General features: G+C 43.1%; 1 protein-coding gene across 1 annotated transcript in view; it reads left to right on the forward strand.

Annotated features, from left to right (window-relative positions):
- Nucleotides 1-19,507, forward strand: part of tmem86a (transmembrane protein 86A) — a 74,862-nt gene that overhangs the window by 40,713 nt on the left and 14,642 nt on the right. Inside the window, exon 2 of the mRNA XM_084168395.1 lies at nucleotides 14,693-14,957. Coding sequence (XP_084024521.1) covers nucleotides 14,693-14,957 — 265 coding nt within the window. The remainder of the gene's footprint in view (nucleotides 1-14,692; nucleotides 14,958-19,507) is intronic.

Genomic DNA, 19,507 nt, shown 5'->3' on the forward strand with positions numbered 1-19,507 from the left:
AAACACAAGCAAAAATGACCCCAGCCATTATCAACTTGGCTGCTGTAGGCTCATTCAATACAGTTGATCTAAAAATACATAGCCAATTAGCTATACAATTATAATGTTATACCCCTGAAAGGGGGGAAATATGATACATTATTCACACTGACACGTAGCATCAGTGACTGTTCAGTCAGTTGTAATGATGAATTGCATAAAATCATCAACTCTTTACATAGATATCTCTTTTCTCAAATTATATAGCCTTCACATTTGTATTCCTAGGCATTACTAATCAAGCGCCGCACAAACAGACATCAATGGAGCACACAGATGATCATATTATTACATTCACATGAATTATTAGAATATTACTTACGATTCTGTATTAATATCAGTAATGTACTAGTAAAAAAAGGTAGGTAATGGGTAAACTATAAACTCCAGTGGGCGATCGCGATAAGACGAACAACCACAGATATAAACAAAAACGTAGGACATTTCTAGAACTGTATTGTTTGCATTTTGATTGCATTTTAATGCAGGCCGCTAGGGAAGATAGGCCATGAGGAGATGTTCATATTGAAACATATCTTCATTTTTTAAGTTCCTAATTTGTTTGATAAGATTTGTACAGATTTTCTCAGGGGAGCCCAAGATTGGGAATCACTGTACTAACCTCTGTCTTTGCTCTTCCTCTCTCTCTTTGTCTCCTCTACTTCCTCCTGCATGCGTTGCAGCCTGCCTCGGCCTCACCACTGAGTGCCACATCACTGTCTGTTTCAGTAGCCTACTCTCTGTAAAGCAACGTTATTATGAGGTAGGCTCCGTTTAACGTTAGCTTCTTACTTCATCCTTCTAGCTGGCTTAGTAACACTAGCCAGAGCCCTTCAACGTTACTGCAATGGAAGTCTCTGCCGGCAGCTAGCCACCTGACTGACTGACATATCTATAAGTGACTATTTACCAGTTGTGCACTCATTTTCCAAGAGTCGTTTTTTGTTTGTTTGGGGGATGTCTGTAGACATGGCAGGAGTCGCAGAACGGTTTTTAAATCGCCTTTTGTCCGGCATCTCGCAAACACACTGTCGGCAGCGTCTGTAGTTGCTTAGGCCTACTTCAGCAGACTCCGAGCTGAGGTAGTAAGTTTCACGTCTCAGGCCCTCAGGCCCTCAGCCTGTGCCGCAAGAGGGCGGAGTTAGCCATTTGAGAGAGTGGTGAATGTGCAGCTAAAAAGACAAACCTGGGAGACGCAGGCGAACATAACAAACAAACCACTGTTCATGATTCCACTCATTCGCAAAGAGGTAGGCGCGATTAGAACTCAGTCAGATCAAGAATATGAGGGTTCGGAGCTGATGTTCACCCGTAATTGATTTTCTTTGTGTAAAAAATATATAGTTTAATGTCCTCCTATGTAGTTACGGCCCTGTGCCCAGTATTATTAGTCAGCTTATCAGTCCTGGGTGAGCCACTTGGGAACAGAGAGAGAACAACACAGGAGAGGAAACACGGCATGAGAACAATCAGCACCACTGGGATACAAGGACAGAGCAATGGAGGGCCATGTCACATGGGCCTTGTTTGTAGTCTTTAACAGGAGTTACCTTGAAGAAACATTTTACAGACCTAAAAGGGTTGGATTAGTGAAATATGAGAAAATTAAATATCTGTGTATGTGAAGCAGAGGACATGAGGTTGAAAGGTTGACCCTCCTGCCTTTTTCATGCTGTGTTTAAGCAATCATTCTCAGAGCAATTGTTCGGCGGGAGTTTCCCTTTCCGTTGCTTCACGTATAAACATAATATCAGCACAATGAGAACATGGGGCGCTGTACTGTTATCTACACTATATATACAAAAGTATGTGGACACCCCTTCAAATGAGTGGATTCAGCAATTTCAGCCACACCAGTTGCTGACAGTTGTATAAAATTGAGCACACCGCCATGCAATCTCCATAGACAAACATTGGCAGTATAATGGCCTTACTGAAGAGCTCAGTGACTTTCAACGTGGCACCGTCATAGGATGCCACCTTTCCAACAAGTCAGTTCGTAAAATTTCTGCCCTGCTAGAGCTGCTCCGGTCAACTGTAAGTGCTGTTATTGTGACGTGGAAATGTCTAGGAGCAACAATGGCTCAGCCACGAAGTGGTAGGCCACACAAGCTCACAGAACGGGACCGGCGAGTGCTGAAGGGCGTAGCACGTACAAACCGTCTGTCCTTGGTTGCAACACTCACTACCGAGTTACGAACTGCATCTGGAAGCAACGTCAGCACAATAACTGTTTGTCGGGAGCTTCATTAAATGGGTTTCCATAGCCGAGCAGCCGCACACAAGCCTAAGATCACCATGTGCAACGCAAAGCTTCGGCTGGACTGGTGTAAAGCTCGCCGCCATTGGACTCTGGAGCAGTGGAAACGCGTTCTCTGGAGTGATGAATCACGCTTCACCATCTGGCAGTCCGACGGACTAATCTGGGTTTGGTGGATGCCACGAGATTGCTACCTGGCCGAATGCATAGTGCCAACTGTAAAGTTTGGTGGAGGAATGATGCTCTCTGGCTGTTTTTCATGGTTCAGGCTAGGCCCCATAGTTCCAGTGAAGGGAAATCTTAAGGTTACAGCATACAATGACATTCTAGACGATTCTGTGCTTTCAACTTTGTGGCAACAGTTTGGGAAAGGCCCTTTCCTGTTTCAGCATGACAATACCCCCATGCACAAAGCGAGGTCCATACAGAAATGGTTTGTTGAGATCGATGTGGAAGAACTTGACTGGCCTGCACAGAGCCCTGACCTCAACTCCATGGAACACCTTTGGGATTAATTGGAACGCAGACTGCGAGCCAGGCCTAATCGCCCAACATCAGTGCCCGACCTCATTAATCCTCTTGTGGCTGAATGGAAGCAAGTCCCCGCAGCAATGTTCCAACATCTGGTGGAAAGTCTTCCCAGAAGAGTGGAGGCTTTTCTAGCAGCAAAGGGGGCACCAACTCTATAATAATGCCATGATTTTGGAATGAGATGTTCGACGAGCAGATGTCCACATACTTTTGGTCATGTAGTGTATGTTCGCCTCAACTTTTATTTCTCACGGTTATCTTTGCTAGCTGCAGCACAGGCCAGGGGTTGAATAAGCAAGGTTTTGTTGTTTGGGTTTGTTTGTAACCCCCTAGAGTCAATTGATGCACCTGTGCTTCAATATAAGTTACATGAAGAAATCCCCATCAAAATGTGTCAGTTTAAACTAGAGATATCTGTTTTTTGGCGTTGGATGCGTCTCAATCCACCGCATCCGCCAGTGTCGCACTTCCGCATCTGCGGTGAAAGGTGGCAGAGCTAGAGCGGTGTCTGTCAGACCATGAGGTATCACGAAAATCGGTCTTCTCACGAAAATGTATGTAGTGTTGGTGGTGGTGTTCTCCATTTTGCCCGTCTGAAGGTAACCGGTATCAGTTAAAAAAAAAATAATGGAAGTATGAGGTTGGTTTTGTACCTACCCAAAAAAATTAAAATAATGTGGAAAATGTGCAAGTCAAGTCACAGACACATCTCAACATCAACTATTCAGAGAAGACAGTGTGAAATCAGGCATTCATGGTCGAATTGCTCAGTTCTCTTTCTATGAGAGGGGTGACAGACTGTAGGTTGGGGGAGAAGTGTGAGAGAGAAGGCAACGTGAGGCACCATTGTTTGGAAGACTTCCCCACTTCTGCTTTCATATTCCGTCCACGCTGAAGTGGTTTGTGTCTGTCTGACTTTTTTGGGTCAGAGAGCATGTGAACATCTGGGTTAACAATACACAGCACATTTCCTCTCTATTCTTTTACTGTCTTTAGGTCCACCTGTCAAAACTGTCCATGACTTTAACTCACCTCATTCTTATGCCAATTGAGAGAATCTAGAGAGAAAAGTTTACATACAACTTAGCCAAATACATTTAAACTCAGTTTTTCACAATTCCTGACATTTAATCCTAGTACAAATTCCCTGTCTTAGGTCAGTTAGGATCACCACTTTATTTTAAGAATGTGAAATGTTAGAATAATAGTAGAGAGAATGATATACACTGCTCAAAAAAATTAAGGGAACAATGTAACACAACACAATGTAACTCCAAGTCAATCACACTTCTGTGAAATCAAACTGTCCACTTAGGAAGCAACACTGATTGACAATACATTTCACATGCTGTTGTGCAAATGGAATAGACAACAGGTGGAAATTATAGGCAATTAGCAAGACACCCCCAATAAAAGACTGGTTTTGCAGGTGGTGACCACAGACCACTTCTCAGTTCCTATGCTTCCTGGCTGATGTTTTGATCACTTTTGAATGCTGGCGGTGCTTTCACTCTAGTGGTAGCATGAGACGGAGTCTACAACCCACACAAGTGGCTCAGGTAGTGCAGCTCATCCAGGATGGCACATCAATGCGAGCTGTGGCAAGAAGGTTTGCTGTGTCTGTCAGCGTAGTGTCCAGAGCATGGAGGCGCTACCAGGAGACAGGCCAGTACATCAGGAGACGTGGAGGAGGCCGTAGGAGGGCAACAACCCAGCAGCAGGACTGCTACCTCTGCCTTTGTGCAAGGAGGAGCAGGAGGAGCACTGCCAGAGCCCTGCAAAATGACCTCCAGCAGGCCACAAATGTGCATGTGTCTGCTCAAACGGTCAGAAACAGACTCCATGAGGGTGGTATGAGGGCCCGACGTCCACAGGTGGGGGTTGCGCTTGCAGGACATTTGGCATTTGCCAGAGAACACCAAGATTGGCAAATTCGCCACTGGCGCCCTGTGCTCTTCACAGATGAAAGCACTGAGCACGTGACAGACGTGACAGAGTCTGGAGACGCCGTGGAGAACGTTCTGCTGCCTGCAACATCCTCCAGCATGACTGGTTTGGCGGTGGGTCAGTCATGGTGTGGGGTGGCATTTCTTTGGGGGGCCGCACAGCCCTCCATGTGCTCGCCAGAGGTAGCCTGACTGCCATTAGGTACCGAGATGAGATCCTCAGACCCCTTGTGAGACCATATGCTGGTGCGGTTGGCCCTGGGTTCCTCCTAATGCAAGACAATGCTAGACCTCATGTGGCTGGAGTGTGTCAGCAGTTCCTGCAAGAGGAAGGCATTGATGCTATGGACTGGCCCGCCCGTTCCCCAGACCTGAATCCAATTGAGCACATCTGGGACATCATGTCTCGCTCCATCCACCAACGCCACGTTCCACCACAGACTGTCCAGGAGTTGGCGGATGCTTTAGTCCAGGTCTGGGAGGAGATCCCTCAGGAGACCATCCACCACCTCATCAGGAGCATGCCCAGGCGTTGTAGGGAGGTCATACAGGCACGTGGAGGCCAGGACATTACATCAAAGTTGGATCAGCCTGTAGTGTGGTTTTCCACTTTAATTTTGAGGGTGACTCCAAATCCAGACCTCCATGGGTTGATAAATTTGATTTCAATTGATAATTTTGGTGTGATTTTGTTGTCAGCACATTCAACTATGTAAAGAAAAAAGTATTTAATAAGATTATTTCATTCATTCAGATCTAGGATGTGTTATTTTAGTGTTCCCTTTATCTTTTTGAGCAGTGTATTTCAGCTTTTATTTATTTCATCACATTCCCAGTGGGTCAGAAATTTACATACACTCAATTAGTATTTGGTAGCATTGCCTTTAAATTGTTTTAACTTGGGTCAAACGTTTCGGGTAGCCTTCCACAAGCTTCCCACAATAAGTTGGGTGAATTTTGGCCCATTCCTCCTGACAGAGTTGTGCAACTGAGTCAGGTTTGTAGGCCTCCTTGCTCGCACAAGCTTTTTCAGTTCTGCCCACACATTTTCTATAGGATTGAGGTCATTGATGGCCACTCCAATACCTTGACTTTGTTGTCCTTAAGCCATTTTGCCACAACTTTGGAAGTATGCTTGGAGTCATTGTCCATTTGGAAGACCCATTTGCGACCAATATTTAACTTCCTGACTGATGTCTTGAGATATTGCTTCAATATATCCACATAATTTTCCTTCCTCATGATGCCATCTATTTTGTGAAGTGCACCAGTCCCTCCTGCAGAAAAGCACCCCACAGCATGATGCTGCCACCCCTGTGCTTCACGGTTGGGATGGTGTTCTTCGGCTTGCAAGCAACCCCCTCTTTCCTCCAAACATAACTATGGTCATTATGGCCAAACAGTTCTATGTTTGTTTCATCAGACCAGAGGACATTTCTCCAAAAAGTACGATCTTTGTCCCCATGTGCAGTTGCAAACCATAGTCTGGCTTTTTTATGGCAGTTTTGGAGCAGTGGCTTCTTCCTTGCTGAGCGGCCTTTCAGGTTATTTCGATATAGGACTCGTTTTACAGTGGATATAGATACTTTAGTACCTGTTTCCTCCAGCATCTTCACAAGGTCCTTTGCAGTTGTTCTGGGATTGATTTGCACTTTTCGCACCAAAGTACGTTCATCTCTAGTAGCCGGAACACGTCTCCTTCCTGAGCTGTATGACGGCTGCGTGGTCCCATGGCGTTTTATACTTGCGTACTATTGTTTGTACAGATGAACGTGGTACTTTCAGGGGTTTGGAAATTGCTCCCAAGGATGAAACAGACTTGTGGAGGTCTACAATTTATTTTCTGAGGTCTTGGCTGATTTATTTTGATTTTCCCTTGATGTCAAGCAAAGAGGCACTGAGTTGGAAGGTAGGCCTTGAAATACATCCACAGGTACACCTCCAATTGACTCAAATGATGTCAATTAGCCTATCAGAAGCTTCTAAAGCCATGACATCATTTTCTGGAAATTTCCAAGCTGTTTAAAGGCACAGTCAACTTAGTGTATGTAAACTTCCGACTTCAACTGCACATTTCTTAATGAAAGATTGAATAGATTGATGTGCAAATAACCTCAGCTGCCAAAACTGCTGAATGTTCCGCTTTTTTTGCTTCGTCAGGACTAGCGGAAGACCAGAAATGCAATGCAACCTAAAAAAGACCCCAAAGGAAAAGGAGAACTTTGAGATACATTTGACATGAAAAAAGACTGCTGTGTTCTGACTTCACAGATAACCCCTCTTCCTCAACCCTCCTCTACCGTTATCCTTGCAGTAGGGCTGTGGCGGTCACAACATTTTGTCAGCTGGTGATTGTCAAGTAAATAACTGCAGGTCTCACAGTAATTGACCGTTAATTAACATAAACACATGTAGCATCTCCTTGCTTCCACACATAGCCTACAAGCCACTGATGCAGACCATTGCAACATCTACATTAAACAAATATAATAAATCCATGTAATATAGCTTATACCATCACAATAAATCCATTATTTATTTTAGACAGGGCTAAAGAAACATCATATTTCAGAAGAACAGAATAGCATACTCTGAGTTGTCCTGATCTGGCTATGCCATATGGCTGTGGGGTGCACTAGTTCATTTAGCAGACAAGATTTGCTTTGAATTCCGTGGCATTATTTTATATTATTTTATAGTATGAAGAATACAATTGAACAAAGCTGAATAAAATAGAAAGGATATTTTCTCCAAACGATTTGAGGGAGTGTTGAGCAGTTAACAAATAAATAGGTACTGCTATATGCTTCATTTAGAGTTATCAATGTAACTTTAGTTGTTCTACAAATGTTGGGCTATATGTTTTGATTTTTAATACATTGTAAGGCTGCATGATGCGACGCCAATGATGATTTGAAAAAAATTGCTTGAAAGGCATGAGCTCTGCTTTGTTTTTTTTGCCCAGTCTGTACACACTTCATCAGTCTCTCATTCACAATTTGACAAGCACTTGATAAGGCCTCGCATTTCCCGGCGGCATCCCTTTTGTGTGGCCGTAATGCCCCCTAAAAAAATCCATGCCATTTGCGGCCAGTGGCCGTTGTGCCCTTCTCCCTGAGTGCTGCATGCTCCGAAGCACCTCTCACTCACATGGCTCTCCATCACATGATCGGGTCTTTCTCACAGGCTACAAGTGAAGACAGACACATCGGGAACGCAACTGCACGCGTCCTTATCCAGTTCCGATGTGCATATTGAAGATATTGGAAGAACTGTCCACATTTACTTTTCGTCAGCCAACAAGATGAGTAGGCCTAACGAACAGCAATAGCTTTCCCCCATTGTACAAAATTTGACCTATTCTGTGCGAGAAATAAATATTACATAGTCTGGGACAGTTGTGGGATGCGATAGATCCCAAATTAATACAACCTCTAGCATCCCCAATATATTATTTACGCAATGAGGCTGACGCAACAGATCAGAACGTTTAGCTTAAAATGTTGATAAACTATTAGGCTATTTCTTCACATTAAAAGCGCAACAATGCGCACAAGGCAGTAGTCTATAAAGTGGGGAAAAAAAGTACTTAGTCAGCCACCAATTGTGCAAGTTCTCCCACTTAAAAAGATGAGAGAGGCCTGTAATATTCATCATAGTTACACGTCAACTATGACAGACAAATTGGGGAAAAAAATCCAGAAAATCACATTGTAGGATTTTTTATGAATTTATTTGCAAATTTGGTGGAAAATAAGTATTTGGTCACCTACAAACAAGCAAGATTTCTGGCTCTCACAGACCTGTAACTTCTTCTTTAAGAGGCTACTCTGTCCTCCACTCGTTACCTGTATTAATGGCACCTGTTTGAACTTGTTATCAGTATAAAAGACACCTGTCCACAACCTCAAACAGTCACACTCCAAACTCCACTATGGCCAAGACCAAAGAGCTGTCAAAGGACACCAGAAACAAAATTGTAGACCTGCACCAGGCTGGGAAGACTGAATCTGCAATAGGTAAGCAGCTTGGTTTGAAGAAATCAACTGTGGGAGCAATTATTAGGAAATGGAAGACATACAAGACCACTGATAATCTCCCTCGATCTGGGGCTCCACTTAAGATCTCACTCCGTGGGGTCAAAATGATCACAAGAACGGTGAGCAAAAATCCCAGAACCACACAGGGGGACCTAGTGAATGACCTACAGAGAGCTGGGACCAAAGTAACAAAGCCTACCATCAGTAACACACTACGCCGCCAGGGACTCAAATCCTGCAGTGCCAGACGTGTCCCCCTGCTTAAGCCAGTACATGTCCAGGCCCGTCTGAAGTTTGCTAGAGTGCATTTCGATGATCCAGAAGAGGATTGGGAGAATGTCATATGGTCAGATGAAACCAAAATAGAACTTTTTGGTAAAAACTCAACTCGTCGTGTTTGGAGGACAAAGAATGCTGAGTTGCATCCAAAGAACACCATACCTACTGTGAAGCATGGGGGTGGAAACATCATGCTTTGGGGCTGTTTTTCTGCAAAGGGACCAGGACGACTGATCCGTGTAAAGGAAAGAATGAATGGGGCCATGTATCGTGAGATTTTGAGTGAAAACTTTCCATCAGCAAGGGCATTGAAGATGAAACGTGGCTGGGTCTTTCAGCATGACAATGATCCCAAACACACCGCCCGGGCAACGAAGGAGTGGCTTAGTAAGAAGCATTTCAAGGTCCTGGAGTGGCCTAGCCAGTCTCCAGATCTCAACCCCATAGAAAATCTTTGGAGGGAGTTGAAAGTCTGTGTTGCCCAGCGACAGCCCCAAAACATCACTGCTCTAGAGGAGATCTGCATGGAGGAATGGGCCAAAATACCAGCAACAGTGTGTGAAAACCTTGTGAAGACTTACAGAAAACGTTTGACCTGTGTCATTGCCAACAAAGGGTATATAACAAAGTATTGAGAAACTTTTGTTATTGACCAACTACATTGTTGACGTGTACCTATGATGAAAATTACAGGCCTCTCTCATCTTTTTAAGTGGAAGAACTTGCACAATTGGTGGCTGACTAAATACTTTCTTCCCCCACTGTATGTATGTATGTATGTATGTATATGTATATGTATATGTGTATATATATATATATATATATATATATATATATATGTATGTATGTATATGTGTGTGTATATACAGTGAGGGAAAAAAGTATTTGATCCCCTGCTGATTTTGTACGTTTTCCCACTGACAAAGACATGAACAGTCTATCATTTTAATGGTAGGTTTATTTGAACAGTGAGAGACAGAATAACAACAAAAAAATCCAGAAAAACGCATGTCAAAAATGTTATCAATTGATTTGCATTTTAATGAGGGAAATAAGTATTTGACCCCTCTGCAAAACATGACTTAGTACTTGGTTGCAAAACCCTTGTTGGCAATCACAGAGGTTAGACGTTTCTTGTAGTTGGCCACCAGGTTTGCACACATCTCAGGAGGGATTTTGTCCCACTCCTCTTTGCAGATCTTCTCCAAGTCATTAAGGTTTCGAGGCTGACGTTTGGCAACTCGAACCTTCAGCTCCCTCTATAGATTTTCTATGGGATTAAGGTCTGGAGACTGGCTAGGCCACTCCAGGACCTTAATGTGCTTCTTCTTGAGCCACTCCTTTGTTGCCTTGGCCGTGTGTTTTGGGTCATTGTCATGCTGGAATACCCATCCACGACCCATTTTCAATACCCTGGCTGAGGGAAGGAGGTTCTCACCCAAGATTTGACGGTACATGGCCCCGTCCATGGTCCCTTTGATGCAGTGAAGTTGTCCTGTCCCCTTAGCAGAAAAACACCCCCAAAGCATAATGTTTCCACCTCCATGTTTGACGGTGTGGATGGTGTTCTTGGGGTCATAGGCAGCATTCCTCCTCCTCCAAACATGGCGAGTTGAGTTGATGCCAAAGAGCTCGATTTTGGTCTCATCTGACCACAACACTTTCACCCAGTTCTCCTCTGAATCATTCAGATGTTCATTGGCAAACTTCAGTCGGGCCTGTATATGTGCTTTCTTGAGCAGGGGGACCTTGTGGGCAATGCAGGATTTCAGTCCTTCACGGCGTAGTGTGTTACCAATTGTTTTCTTGGTGACTATGGTCCCAGCAGCCTTGAGATCATTGACAAGATCCTCCCGTGTAGTTCTGGGCTGATTCCTCACCGTTCTCATGATCATTGCAACTCCACGAGGTGAGATCTTGCATGGGGCCCCAGGCCGAGGGAGATTGACAGTTATTTTGTGTTTCTTCCATTTGCCATAATCGCACCAACTTGCGAATAATCGCACCACCTTCTCACCAAGCTGCTTGGCGATGGTCTTGTAGCCCATTCCAGCCTTGTGTAGGTCTACAATCTTGTCCCTGACATCCTTGGAGAGCTCTTTGGTCTTGTCCATGGTGGAGAGTTTGGAATCTGATTGATTGATTGCTTCTGTGGACAGGTGTCTTTTATACAGGTAACAAACTGAGATTAGAAGCACTCCCTTTAAGAGTGTGCTCCTAATCTCAGCTCGTTACCTGTATAAAAGACACCTGGGAGCCAGAAACCTTTCTGATTGAGAGGGGGTCAAATACTTATTTCCCTCATTAAAATGCAAATCAATTTATAACATTTTCGACATGCGTTTTTCTGGATTTTGTTGTTGTTATTCTGTCTCTCACTGTTCAAATAAACCTACCATTAAAATTATAGACTGATAATTTCTTTGTCAGTGGGCAAACGTACAAAATCAGCAGGGGATCAAATACTTTTTTCCCTCACTATATATATATATATATATATATATATGTATATATATGTATGTGTGTGTGTGTGTGTGTGTGTATGTACAGTGGGGAGAACAAGTATTTGATACACTGCCGATTTTGCAGGTTTTCCTACTTACAAAGCATGTAGAGGTCTATAATCTTTATCATAGGTACACTTCAACTGTGAGAGACGGAATCTAAAACAAAAAAACAGAAAATCACATTGTATGATTTTTAAGTAATTAATTTGCATTTTATTGCATGACATAAGTATTTGATCACCTACCAACCAGTAAGAATTCCGTCTCTCACAGACCTGTTAGTTTTTCTTTAAGAAGTCCTCCTGTTCTCCACTCATTACCTGTATTAACTGCACCTGTTTGAACTCGTTACCTGTATAAAAGACACCTGTCCACACACTCAATCAAACAGACTCCAACCTCTCCACAATGGCCAAGATCAGAGAGCTGTGTAAGCACATCAGGGAAAAAATGGTAGACCTGCACAAGGCTGGGATGGGCTACAGGACCATAGGCAAGCAGCTTGGTGAGAAGGCAACAACTGTTGGCGCAATTATTAGAAAATGGAAGAAGTTCAAGATGACGGTCAATCACCCTCGGTCTGGGGCTCCATGCAAGATCTCATCTCGTGGGGCATCAATGATCATGAGGAAGGTGAGGGATCAGCTCAGAACTACACGGCAGGACCTGGTCAATGACCTGAAGAGAGCTGGGACCACAGTCTCAAAGAAAACCATTAGTAACACACTACGCCGTCATGGATTAAAATCCTGCAGCGCACGCAAGGTCCCCCTGCTCAAGCCAGCGCATGTCCAGGCCCGTCTGAAGTTTGCCGATGATCCAGAGGAGGAATGGGAGAAGGTCATGTGGTCTGATTAGACAAAAATAGAGCTTTTTTGTCTAAACTCCACTCGCCGTGTTTGGAGGAAGAAGAAGGATGAGTACAACCCCAAGAACACCATCCCAACCGTGAAGCATGGAGGTGGAAACATCATTCTTTGGGGATGCTTTTCTGCAAAGGGGACAGGACGACTGCACCGTATTGAGGGGAGGATGGATGGGGCCATGTATCGCGAGATCTTGGCCAACAACCTCCTTCCCTCAGTAAGAGCATTGAAGATGGGTCGTGGCTGGGTCTTCCAGCATGACAACGACCCGACTCACACAGCCAGGGCAACTAAGGAGTGGCTCCGTAAGAAGCATCTCAAGGTCCTAGAGTGGCCTAGCCAGTCTCCAGACCTGATCCCAATAGAACATCTTTGGAGGGAGCTGAAAGTCTGTATTGCCCAGCGACAGCCCCGAAACCTGAAGGATCTGGAGAAGGTCTATATGGAGGAGTGGGCCAAAATCCCTGCTGCAGTGTGTGCAAACCTGGTCAAGACCTACAGGAAACGTATGATCTCTGTAATTGCAAACAAAGGTTTCTGTACCAAATATTAAGTTCTGCTTTTCTGATGTATCAAATACTTATGTCATGCAATAAAATGCAAATTAATTACTTAAAAATCATAGAATGTGATTTTCTGGATTTTTGTTTTAGATTCCGTCTCTTACAGTTGAAGTGTACCTATGATAAAAATTACAGACCTCTACATTCTTTGTAAGTAGTAAAACCTGCAAAATCGGCAGTGTATCAAATACTTGTTCTCCCCACTGTATGTATGTATGTATGTATGTATGTATGTATGTATGTATGTGTGTATGTGTATATATATATATATATATATATATGCTAAATAAATAAAACATATGGGGGATTGGAAGTGATGCAGACAATTACATTGATGGAAGTTACAATCTACCTGCAATATTAAAGCTGATCTACCCCCTATACTTATTTTTTTTTGTAACAAAAAATAACAACAACAAAAACGTTTGGTAGGCTACTAATGACCATCAGCAGCATCAGAGCTTGGAGAAGTCTAATTACCGTGACTAAACGGTCATGTGGAATTTGACTGCCTTCATGACTCGCGACTGCCGGTGTGGCAGTTATATGGTCACCATAACAGCCCTACCCTGCAGTTGCCCTCACCCCCTCTTCCCTCACCCATACAGATTTTGACCACTGCAGATGTACTATACGCTACACCAGATTCACATCAAAGCAAGATCACATGACCTTTGACCTGTAGGAAGTGTTTACCAGTGATCAGCGAGCCATAGGATAACAGAGAGAGAGAAGAGGGCACTTCAGACAAGGAGACTATACATACACAGTGCAGGCTCTGTTGTAACGTTATACTAGATTGACTACTTTGCTGTCATACTGCTCAGAATCACTGAACTACAAATTACCTTCCGTACCAAATAACTACTCATTATGCGATAAAGATTAGCAATTATGCGCTTTGCCTTGCTTAAACTGATCCCTTCAAATGTGATGATATTGTTCAGGAGAGTCGTTATTATTCAGCTAAAGAATGGCCCCACATTTGTTGTTGATCTTCTCTAGGAATTCAGTTGTTTAGAGGAATTCCACATTCCCAGTTCCTTGTAGTAGAATGTCATGATGATACTTGTACCTGACTTGCCTTTCTTAATTGCCCCCTGAGGGGATAAATAACGTTTTATTGAAATGACTCCCAATCGTCTTCTTTTGCTGGGATTATGTTGAATGTTGAACGCTATAATTCCAAATCTGTCTTCACAACAACTGATTAACTGAATGATTACTGTGTAACAAACTGTCAACACCGACCCACCCACCCACTCACTCACCCACCCACTCACTCACTCATTGGCTGCATTCCAATACCTTTCTCCAGAAGTGTGCACTCGTTCACTCCCCTTGCATTTAAAAGCATTGGATTGGTGCAGGCATGACTGGAAAAAGTTTCCACCTTATTTCTTACACCAGTCTATGGGAGAATCTCACCATTCCTTTTAAATCCATGAGGGGGAGTGTGCAGTACAAATGCACACTTCGGGACAAGGGTAGAGAATCGGATGTAGCCAATCACTCACTCAAGAGGGGCTGCTAGAGCTTCTCCTGCTCATTCATTCATTCATTCATTCACTCATTCATTCATTCATTCATTCATTAATTCACTCACTCACTCACTCACTCACTCACTCACTCACTCACTTGGGTTTTATGTTGTGTTCCAGGTGAAGAGTGAGGGCCCTAAGCTGGTGCCCTTCTTCAAGTCTACCTGTGTCTACTTTGTCCTGTGGCTACCAACCTCTAGCCCTTCTTGGTTCAGCGCCCTCATCAAGTGTCTACCCATCTTCTGCCTGTGGCTCTTCATGCTTGCCCACGGCTTCAGCTTCTTAGGTGCCCACTCCAGTGCCCGCAAGATCCTGGCCGGACTCATCTTCTCTAGCCTGGGAGACGCCTTTCTCATCTGGCAGGAGGAGGGCTACTTTAGCCATGGTGAGTGATTCCTGCCTGACTACATTTCAGACACCTGCCAGATCTCACAACCCCTGGATAGGTGTTCAACCTACCAGCTAACCACATCATATGATAAAGCAATCTGCAATTTGGTAATATTTGGTTGAGCCATTGATCAATGCGATTACAACCTATATTCACCCACACAAAAAGTTTGTTGAATTCCCAATGTGTTATCACTATGCTTTCAACCATCTAAAACATTACTGGAACTGATTTGGCCAAGTGCAACTGCGCTCTCTATTCAGTGCGCTCTCTGCTTAGCAGTGGTGTCTCTGCTCAGTTTGGCAGCTGCGCGAGTGGGAGGGATATTCCTGTGTGCTTCGCAGTTTACCAGATCTTCTTTCTGCAGTTTTATTGAAGATCACTCCGCGACCGATACGCTGCAGCGCTGTCGTTCAGCAGCAGATGATGCGCTGTCAGCCACCGACTTGTCATTCTCACTTTCCATCACTCACCGCTGTCATCAAATGGACTCAAGCTAGCCACAAGTTCTGACTGAGCTCATACAGCGCAAATACAGCGATGAGTTTCTCTCTCTTGGTTTCATACAAACTTCGAGAAATAACGAGCAGCGCACACAATGTGTTTTGTGTGGGGGAAATGCTTAGTTATGAGTCTCTCAAAACGAACAAATTAAAATGACACGTCCTGACCAAACATCCACAGCATGATGGTAAACCCAGGGAGTTATTTCAGAACACCTGCAAAGTGGTTATGAACGACATCAATTGCCCAAAGTTTAATTATTGCCTTAGCAAGTTTATCCTTACTTAAATGATCATCAGAGGGCACCCGTGCAGTCACTCTACATTTGTTGAAGTCAGTTCAATTGATGCGACCTCCCGTTTGGCAGCAAAGGCTTCTCAAAGGATAAATAGGTACATCATTAAGGAGATGAGGGATCCGATTGAGGAAACAGTATTTCACAGAACAGACTTCTCTCGGTGGATAAGAGGACTCTAACCTCTGTCTTTAGAATCACAATCTAATGTGTTGGTTAAACTATATCTACAGAAACATAATTTCCCAGCTCCGTTAACATCCCCCTCAGTTTTTCATAACAGTTTATACCTAAATGTGATTGTTCTCCTCTCCTTGGTGTGGAACTTGCTGCTTCCTTTTTCCTCTTCTTCTATCTCTACATTCCCTTTTATTGAGACTAAACCTGTGACCTGAGAATACTGCCCCCCTTCTGTGTATGGTGGTGGTGTAGTTAAACCAGCCTGTTTTGGTTCACTCTCCATTATCCCTCTAGCCTTGGCTATGCTGTCCCTCCAACTCTTTCCTTCCTCACAGAATATTTTCAAGATTTCTTTCTCGCTCTTCTTCTTTCCAAAACCCGAGATTATCCCTTGCCTTTCTTTTAATATTCTTCTTATCCTTTGTTCCATTGTCTCATCTCCCATTAAAATAAGACACTCACTCCCCTGTGCTTTCGAACTATACTCTTATTTTCATTTGTTCCCTTATCTTATCCCAAATCTATAAAATAACCCTGGAGACTTTTCCTGTCCCTAGGTATTTTCCCAGTACCCTATTCGTTCTAGGTCGCTAGACCACACCCTACTTTCCCCGATCAATATCCTTGTTACTCTACTTTTCAAAAACCCTCCCGTTGTACTCACGTACTCTATTTTCCCTGTATCTGAACTTTTGTATCTGTTTTCCCATGGTTCTCTTTCTAATCTTCGTTTCTGCATTTATTCCCAAACCTTGGCTTTCAACTCTCCCTTTTCCTTGTTTATATCTGGACTGCTACTCCTATCTAGATTTCTATTATTAATCTCCCTTACAGCTCGATTCGTACTCGCTAGTCTGTCTCTCTTTTACCCGCGAACTAAAACATGGCATTAGTAAAGTCTATTCCCAAACCACCAATAACTAATAGTATTTTTGCATTCATATTATTAAAATACATTACTCTCCTCTGTCTACCCATACAATTCACCGTTGCAATTCTAACTTCCCTACTAAATTACTTTCCTTTGTTATCAATTCAAATCCTGGCCCCGGCTCTATCGAAATTGCCAGTCCACTATTCAATTTCTGTATCTGTCCTTTCTGATTACGCAATAATTAATAAAACAAATACTTGCTTTCGTTGACAAGCATACATTCAATTCACACCCATGTTCAATTCAATATTCCGAATCACAACCATTCTCAGTAGTTTTAAAATTATCACCTCATTCGGCGCCACTATGGAATAAGTGAGTCGTTCACTCTGAACCACGCAACCTCCTAAATCCCAGTCTTCCAATATAACCAGAAAACCTAGATTTTAGTCAGTAATGCAGGACTATGCTTTATTGAAATGACAAATAAATCCTCCTTTATCCTAATTAAAATGGTCTGTAGTTTTAGTATCTGGCACATACCACATTCATCACAAACTAGCTTTAAAGGACACAGATCTCACAAGCTCAACGCAAATAACTTAGCAGTCAACAAGTCAAACCTACGTTCCTTGATTTGGAAACAGATCTAAAGACTTTACTCAAATGAATTATATTTTCCCCCTAATATACTAAAATTCCTTGACCATATCACCTCTGCTTCTGAAATGATAACTAGATATTATAATACTTAATTTTATCTCTATCAAATGATCTATGTACTGTCTCCCACCCCCCACGTACGTCTACGTGCTTGGGCGCGCAAGCCAGCACTCATATTATTTCACTTTTACCCACTCTCTAATAACCACTTATCCGCACATAACATTCATCATATTTTAATATTATTCATATCAACCACCGCATTCGTATTTCTAATGATTCTTTATTCCCGCAAGTTAATTTTACCACCCCCCCCAGGTATCATTATATAACCAGCTCATTCTCCACACTTGAAATTTACTCATACCTCATTCACACAACGCTACTTCCCAAACACACAATCAATATTCGTATAACCTACAGGAATTTTCTTCTATAAAAGTACCCAAATTTGGAATGTTAACTCTATCAACATTTACTTTTATATTTTCCAAATGTAATGATCCCCTATAAGCTTGACCGAAATTCAATGTGTTGCCGTCATATGATCACCCCCGTACACGTGACCTGTTCCTCCAACAGGATTTCTCATACCCCTCCGGGAAAAGACACCTTTAATTTTCTTCTCCCAGTAACGTGAATTTTCCACACTCCGTTAGTAAATGAATATCCACATACTATCAATTCTCCTCTTCCCAATGCAAGATTGGGCTTGCCCTTTCTCCACCAGCCTTAGAAGCTTTGTTGTCCGATCACCCACACAGATAAGCCGCCACTCGTGCTTAAATGAATCACTGAATGACTCACAGCCGCTCAAGCTAACCATTCACCCTTACGAGATGAGCAGATTATTTCTCTATACTTTGAAGCCCTGGTGGCGTCCACAACTGTTCACCTACTAGGGATGAAAAGCGCGACTTCCAATTTATGGTGTCACCTACTCAGGATGACCTATGTTTTTACCTGATTAGCTGTCTAATTTGTGCATCCCCTCCTCCAGGATAATGCACACCTACCCGAGCAGTCCTCTAACAATGAACTCCACGTTAGAGCGGTACCGTAGGCCCTCTGTCTTATGTACAACTCTTGGCTAGCCACCTGCTCGTCCAGCCCCCTGGAGTGCTAACTTAGCTCTCCACAGCGGTACCACAGGATTTAACTTATTTACACTTTTCAACAATCACATTGCATGCATGTTTATTCTTTATTCCAATAAAAACTCTGTTCTTCTGCTAAATTTGGTCCTTATATTCTGGAGAGAACCGTTCCGTACCCTACCCTCAGATTCAGCTTGATCGAAACACACAGTTTAATTAAGAACATCGCTTACCTTTGTTTAAACAGTGGCCACTGATTGTGTGATTCGTCAAAACCTCCCCCGATGGCAAAGCACTCAAAGATCTCTTATAACCAGTCCCGTCTCGGGTGCCAATTATGTTGTGGAAAATAACCACTATACTATATTACAAATAAGGTCTTACAGAGTTTTTGTTGCATTAAGATTACTTTATTAGAGTTTCAACAAAGCCGATACCAGTCTGCAGAATGGCACCCCCCCTTCCGGTCTCCCTCTACCTTATATAGTCCTCTTCAGTTTTCCCGCTCTTTTATTGCTCCGCCCACTTCTTTTGTCTCTGAGAGCGGCTAAACTCGACTTTCATTAAGTTCAAAGTACTACATTCAATCAATCCTTATCTTGCAAAAACATTCATGTTTGTTCAACGCTGGCTCTTTTCACTGTGTTTGAAGACAGAAACAAAAGGCCCAAGCCAGTTTCAGTCTTTGATATGATAAGACAACCATGGATCTAAGTAAGAGCAAGCAATCTGACCCTAGGTCAGATTCCCTCTTTACCACCACACACACAGTGAAATGACCCAATTACATTCCTGGCCCAGTAACAAATAATTCTAACTCTATGTTCGTGATTAACCCAGTTTTATCTGACAATCCATAAAAAAATACACATCAATGGGAATAAGGTGCAAGGTGATAAGTAGGTGTTCACGGGTGTGGGTTCATACTTCC

The sequence above is a fragment of the Coregonus lavaretus genome (genome assembly GCF_964263955.1).
Source record: "Coregonus lavaretus genome assembly, chromosome: 9".
Lineage (NCBI taxonomy): Eukaryota > Metazoa > Chordata > Actinopteri > Salmoniformes > Salmonidae > Coregonus > Coregonus lavaretus.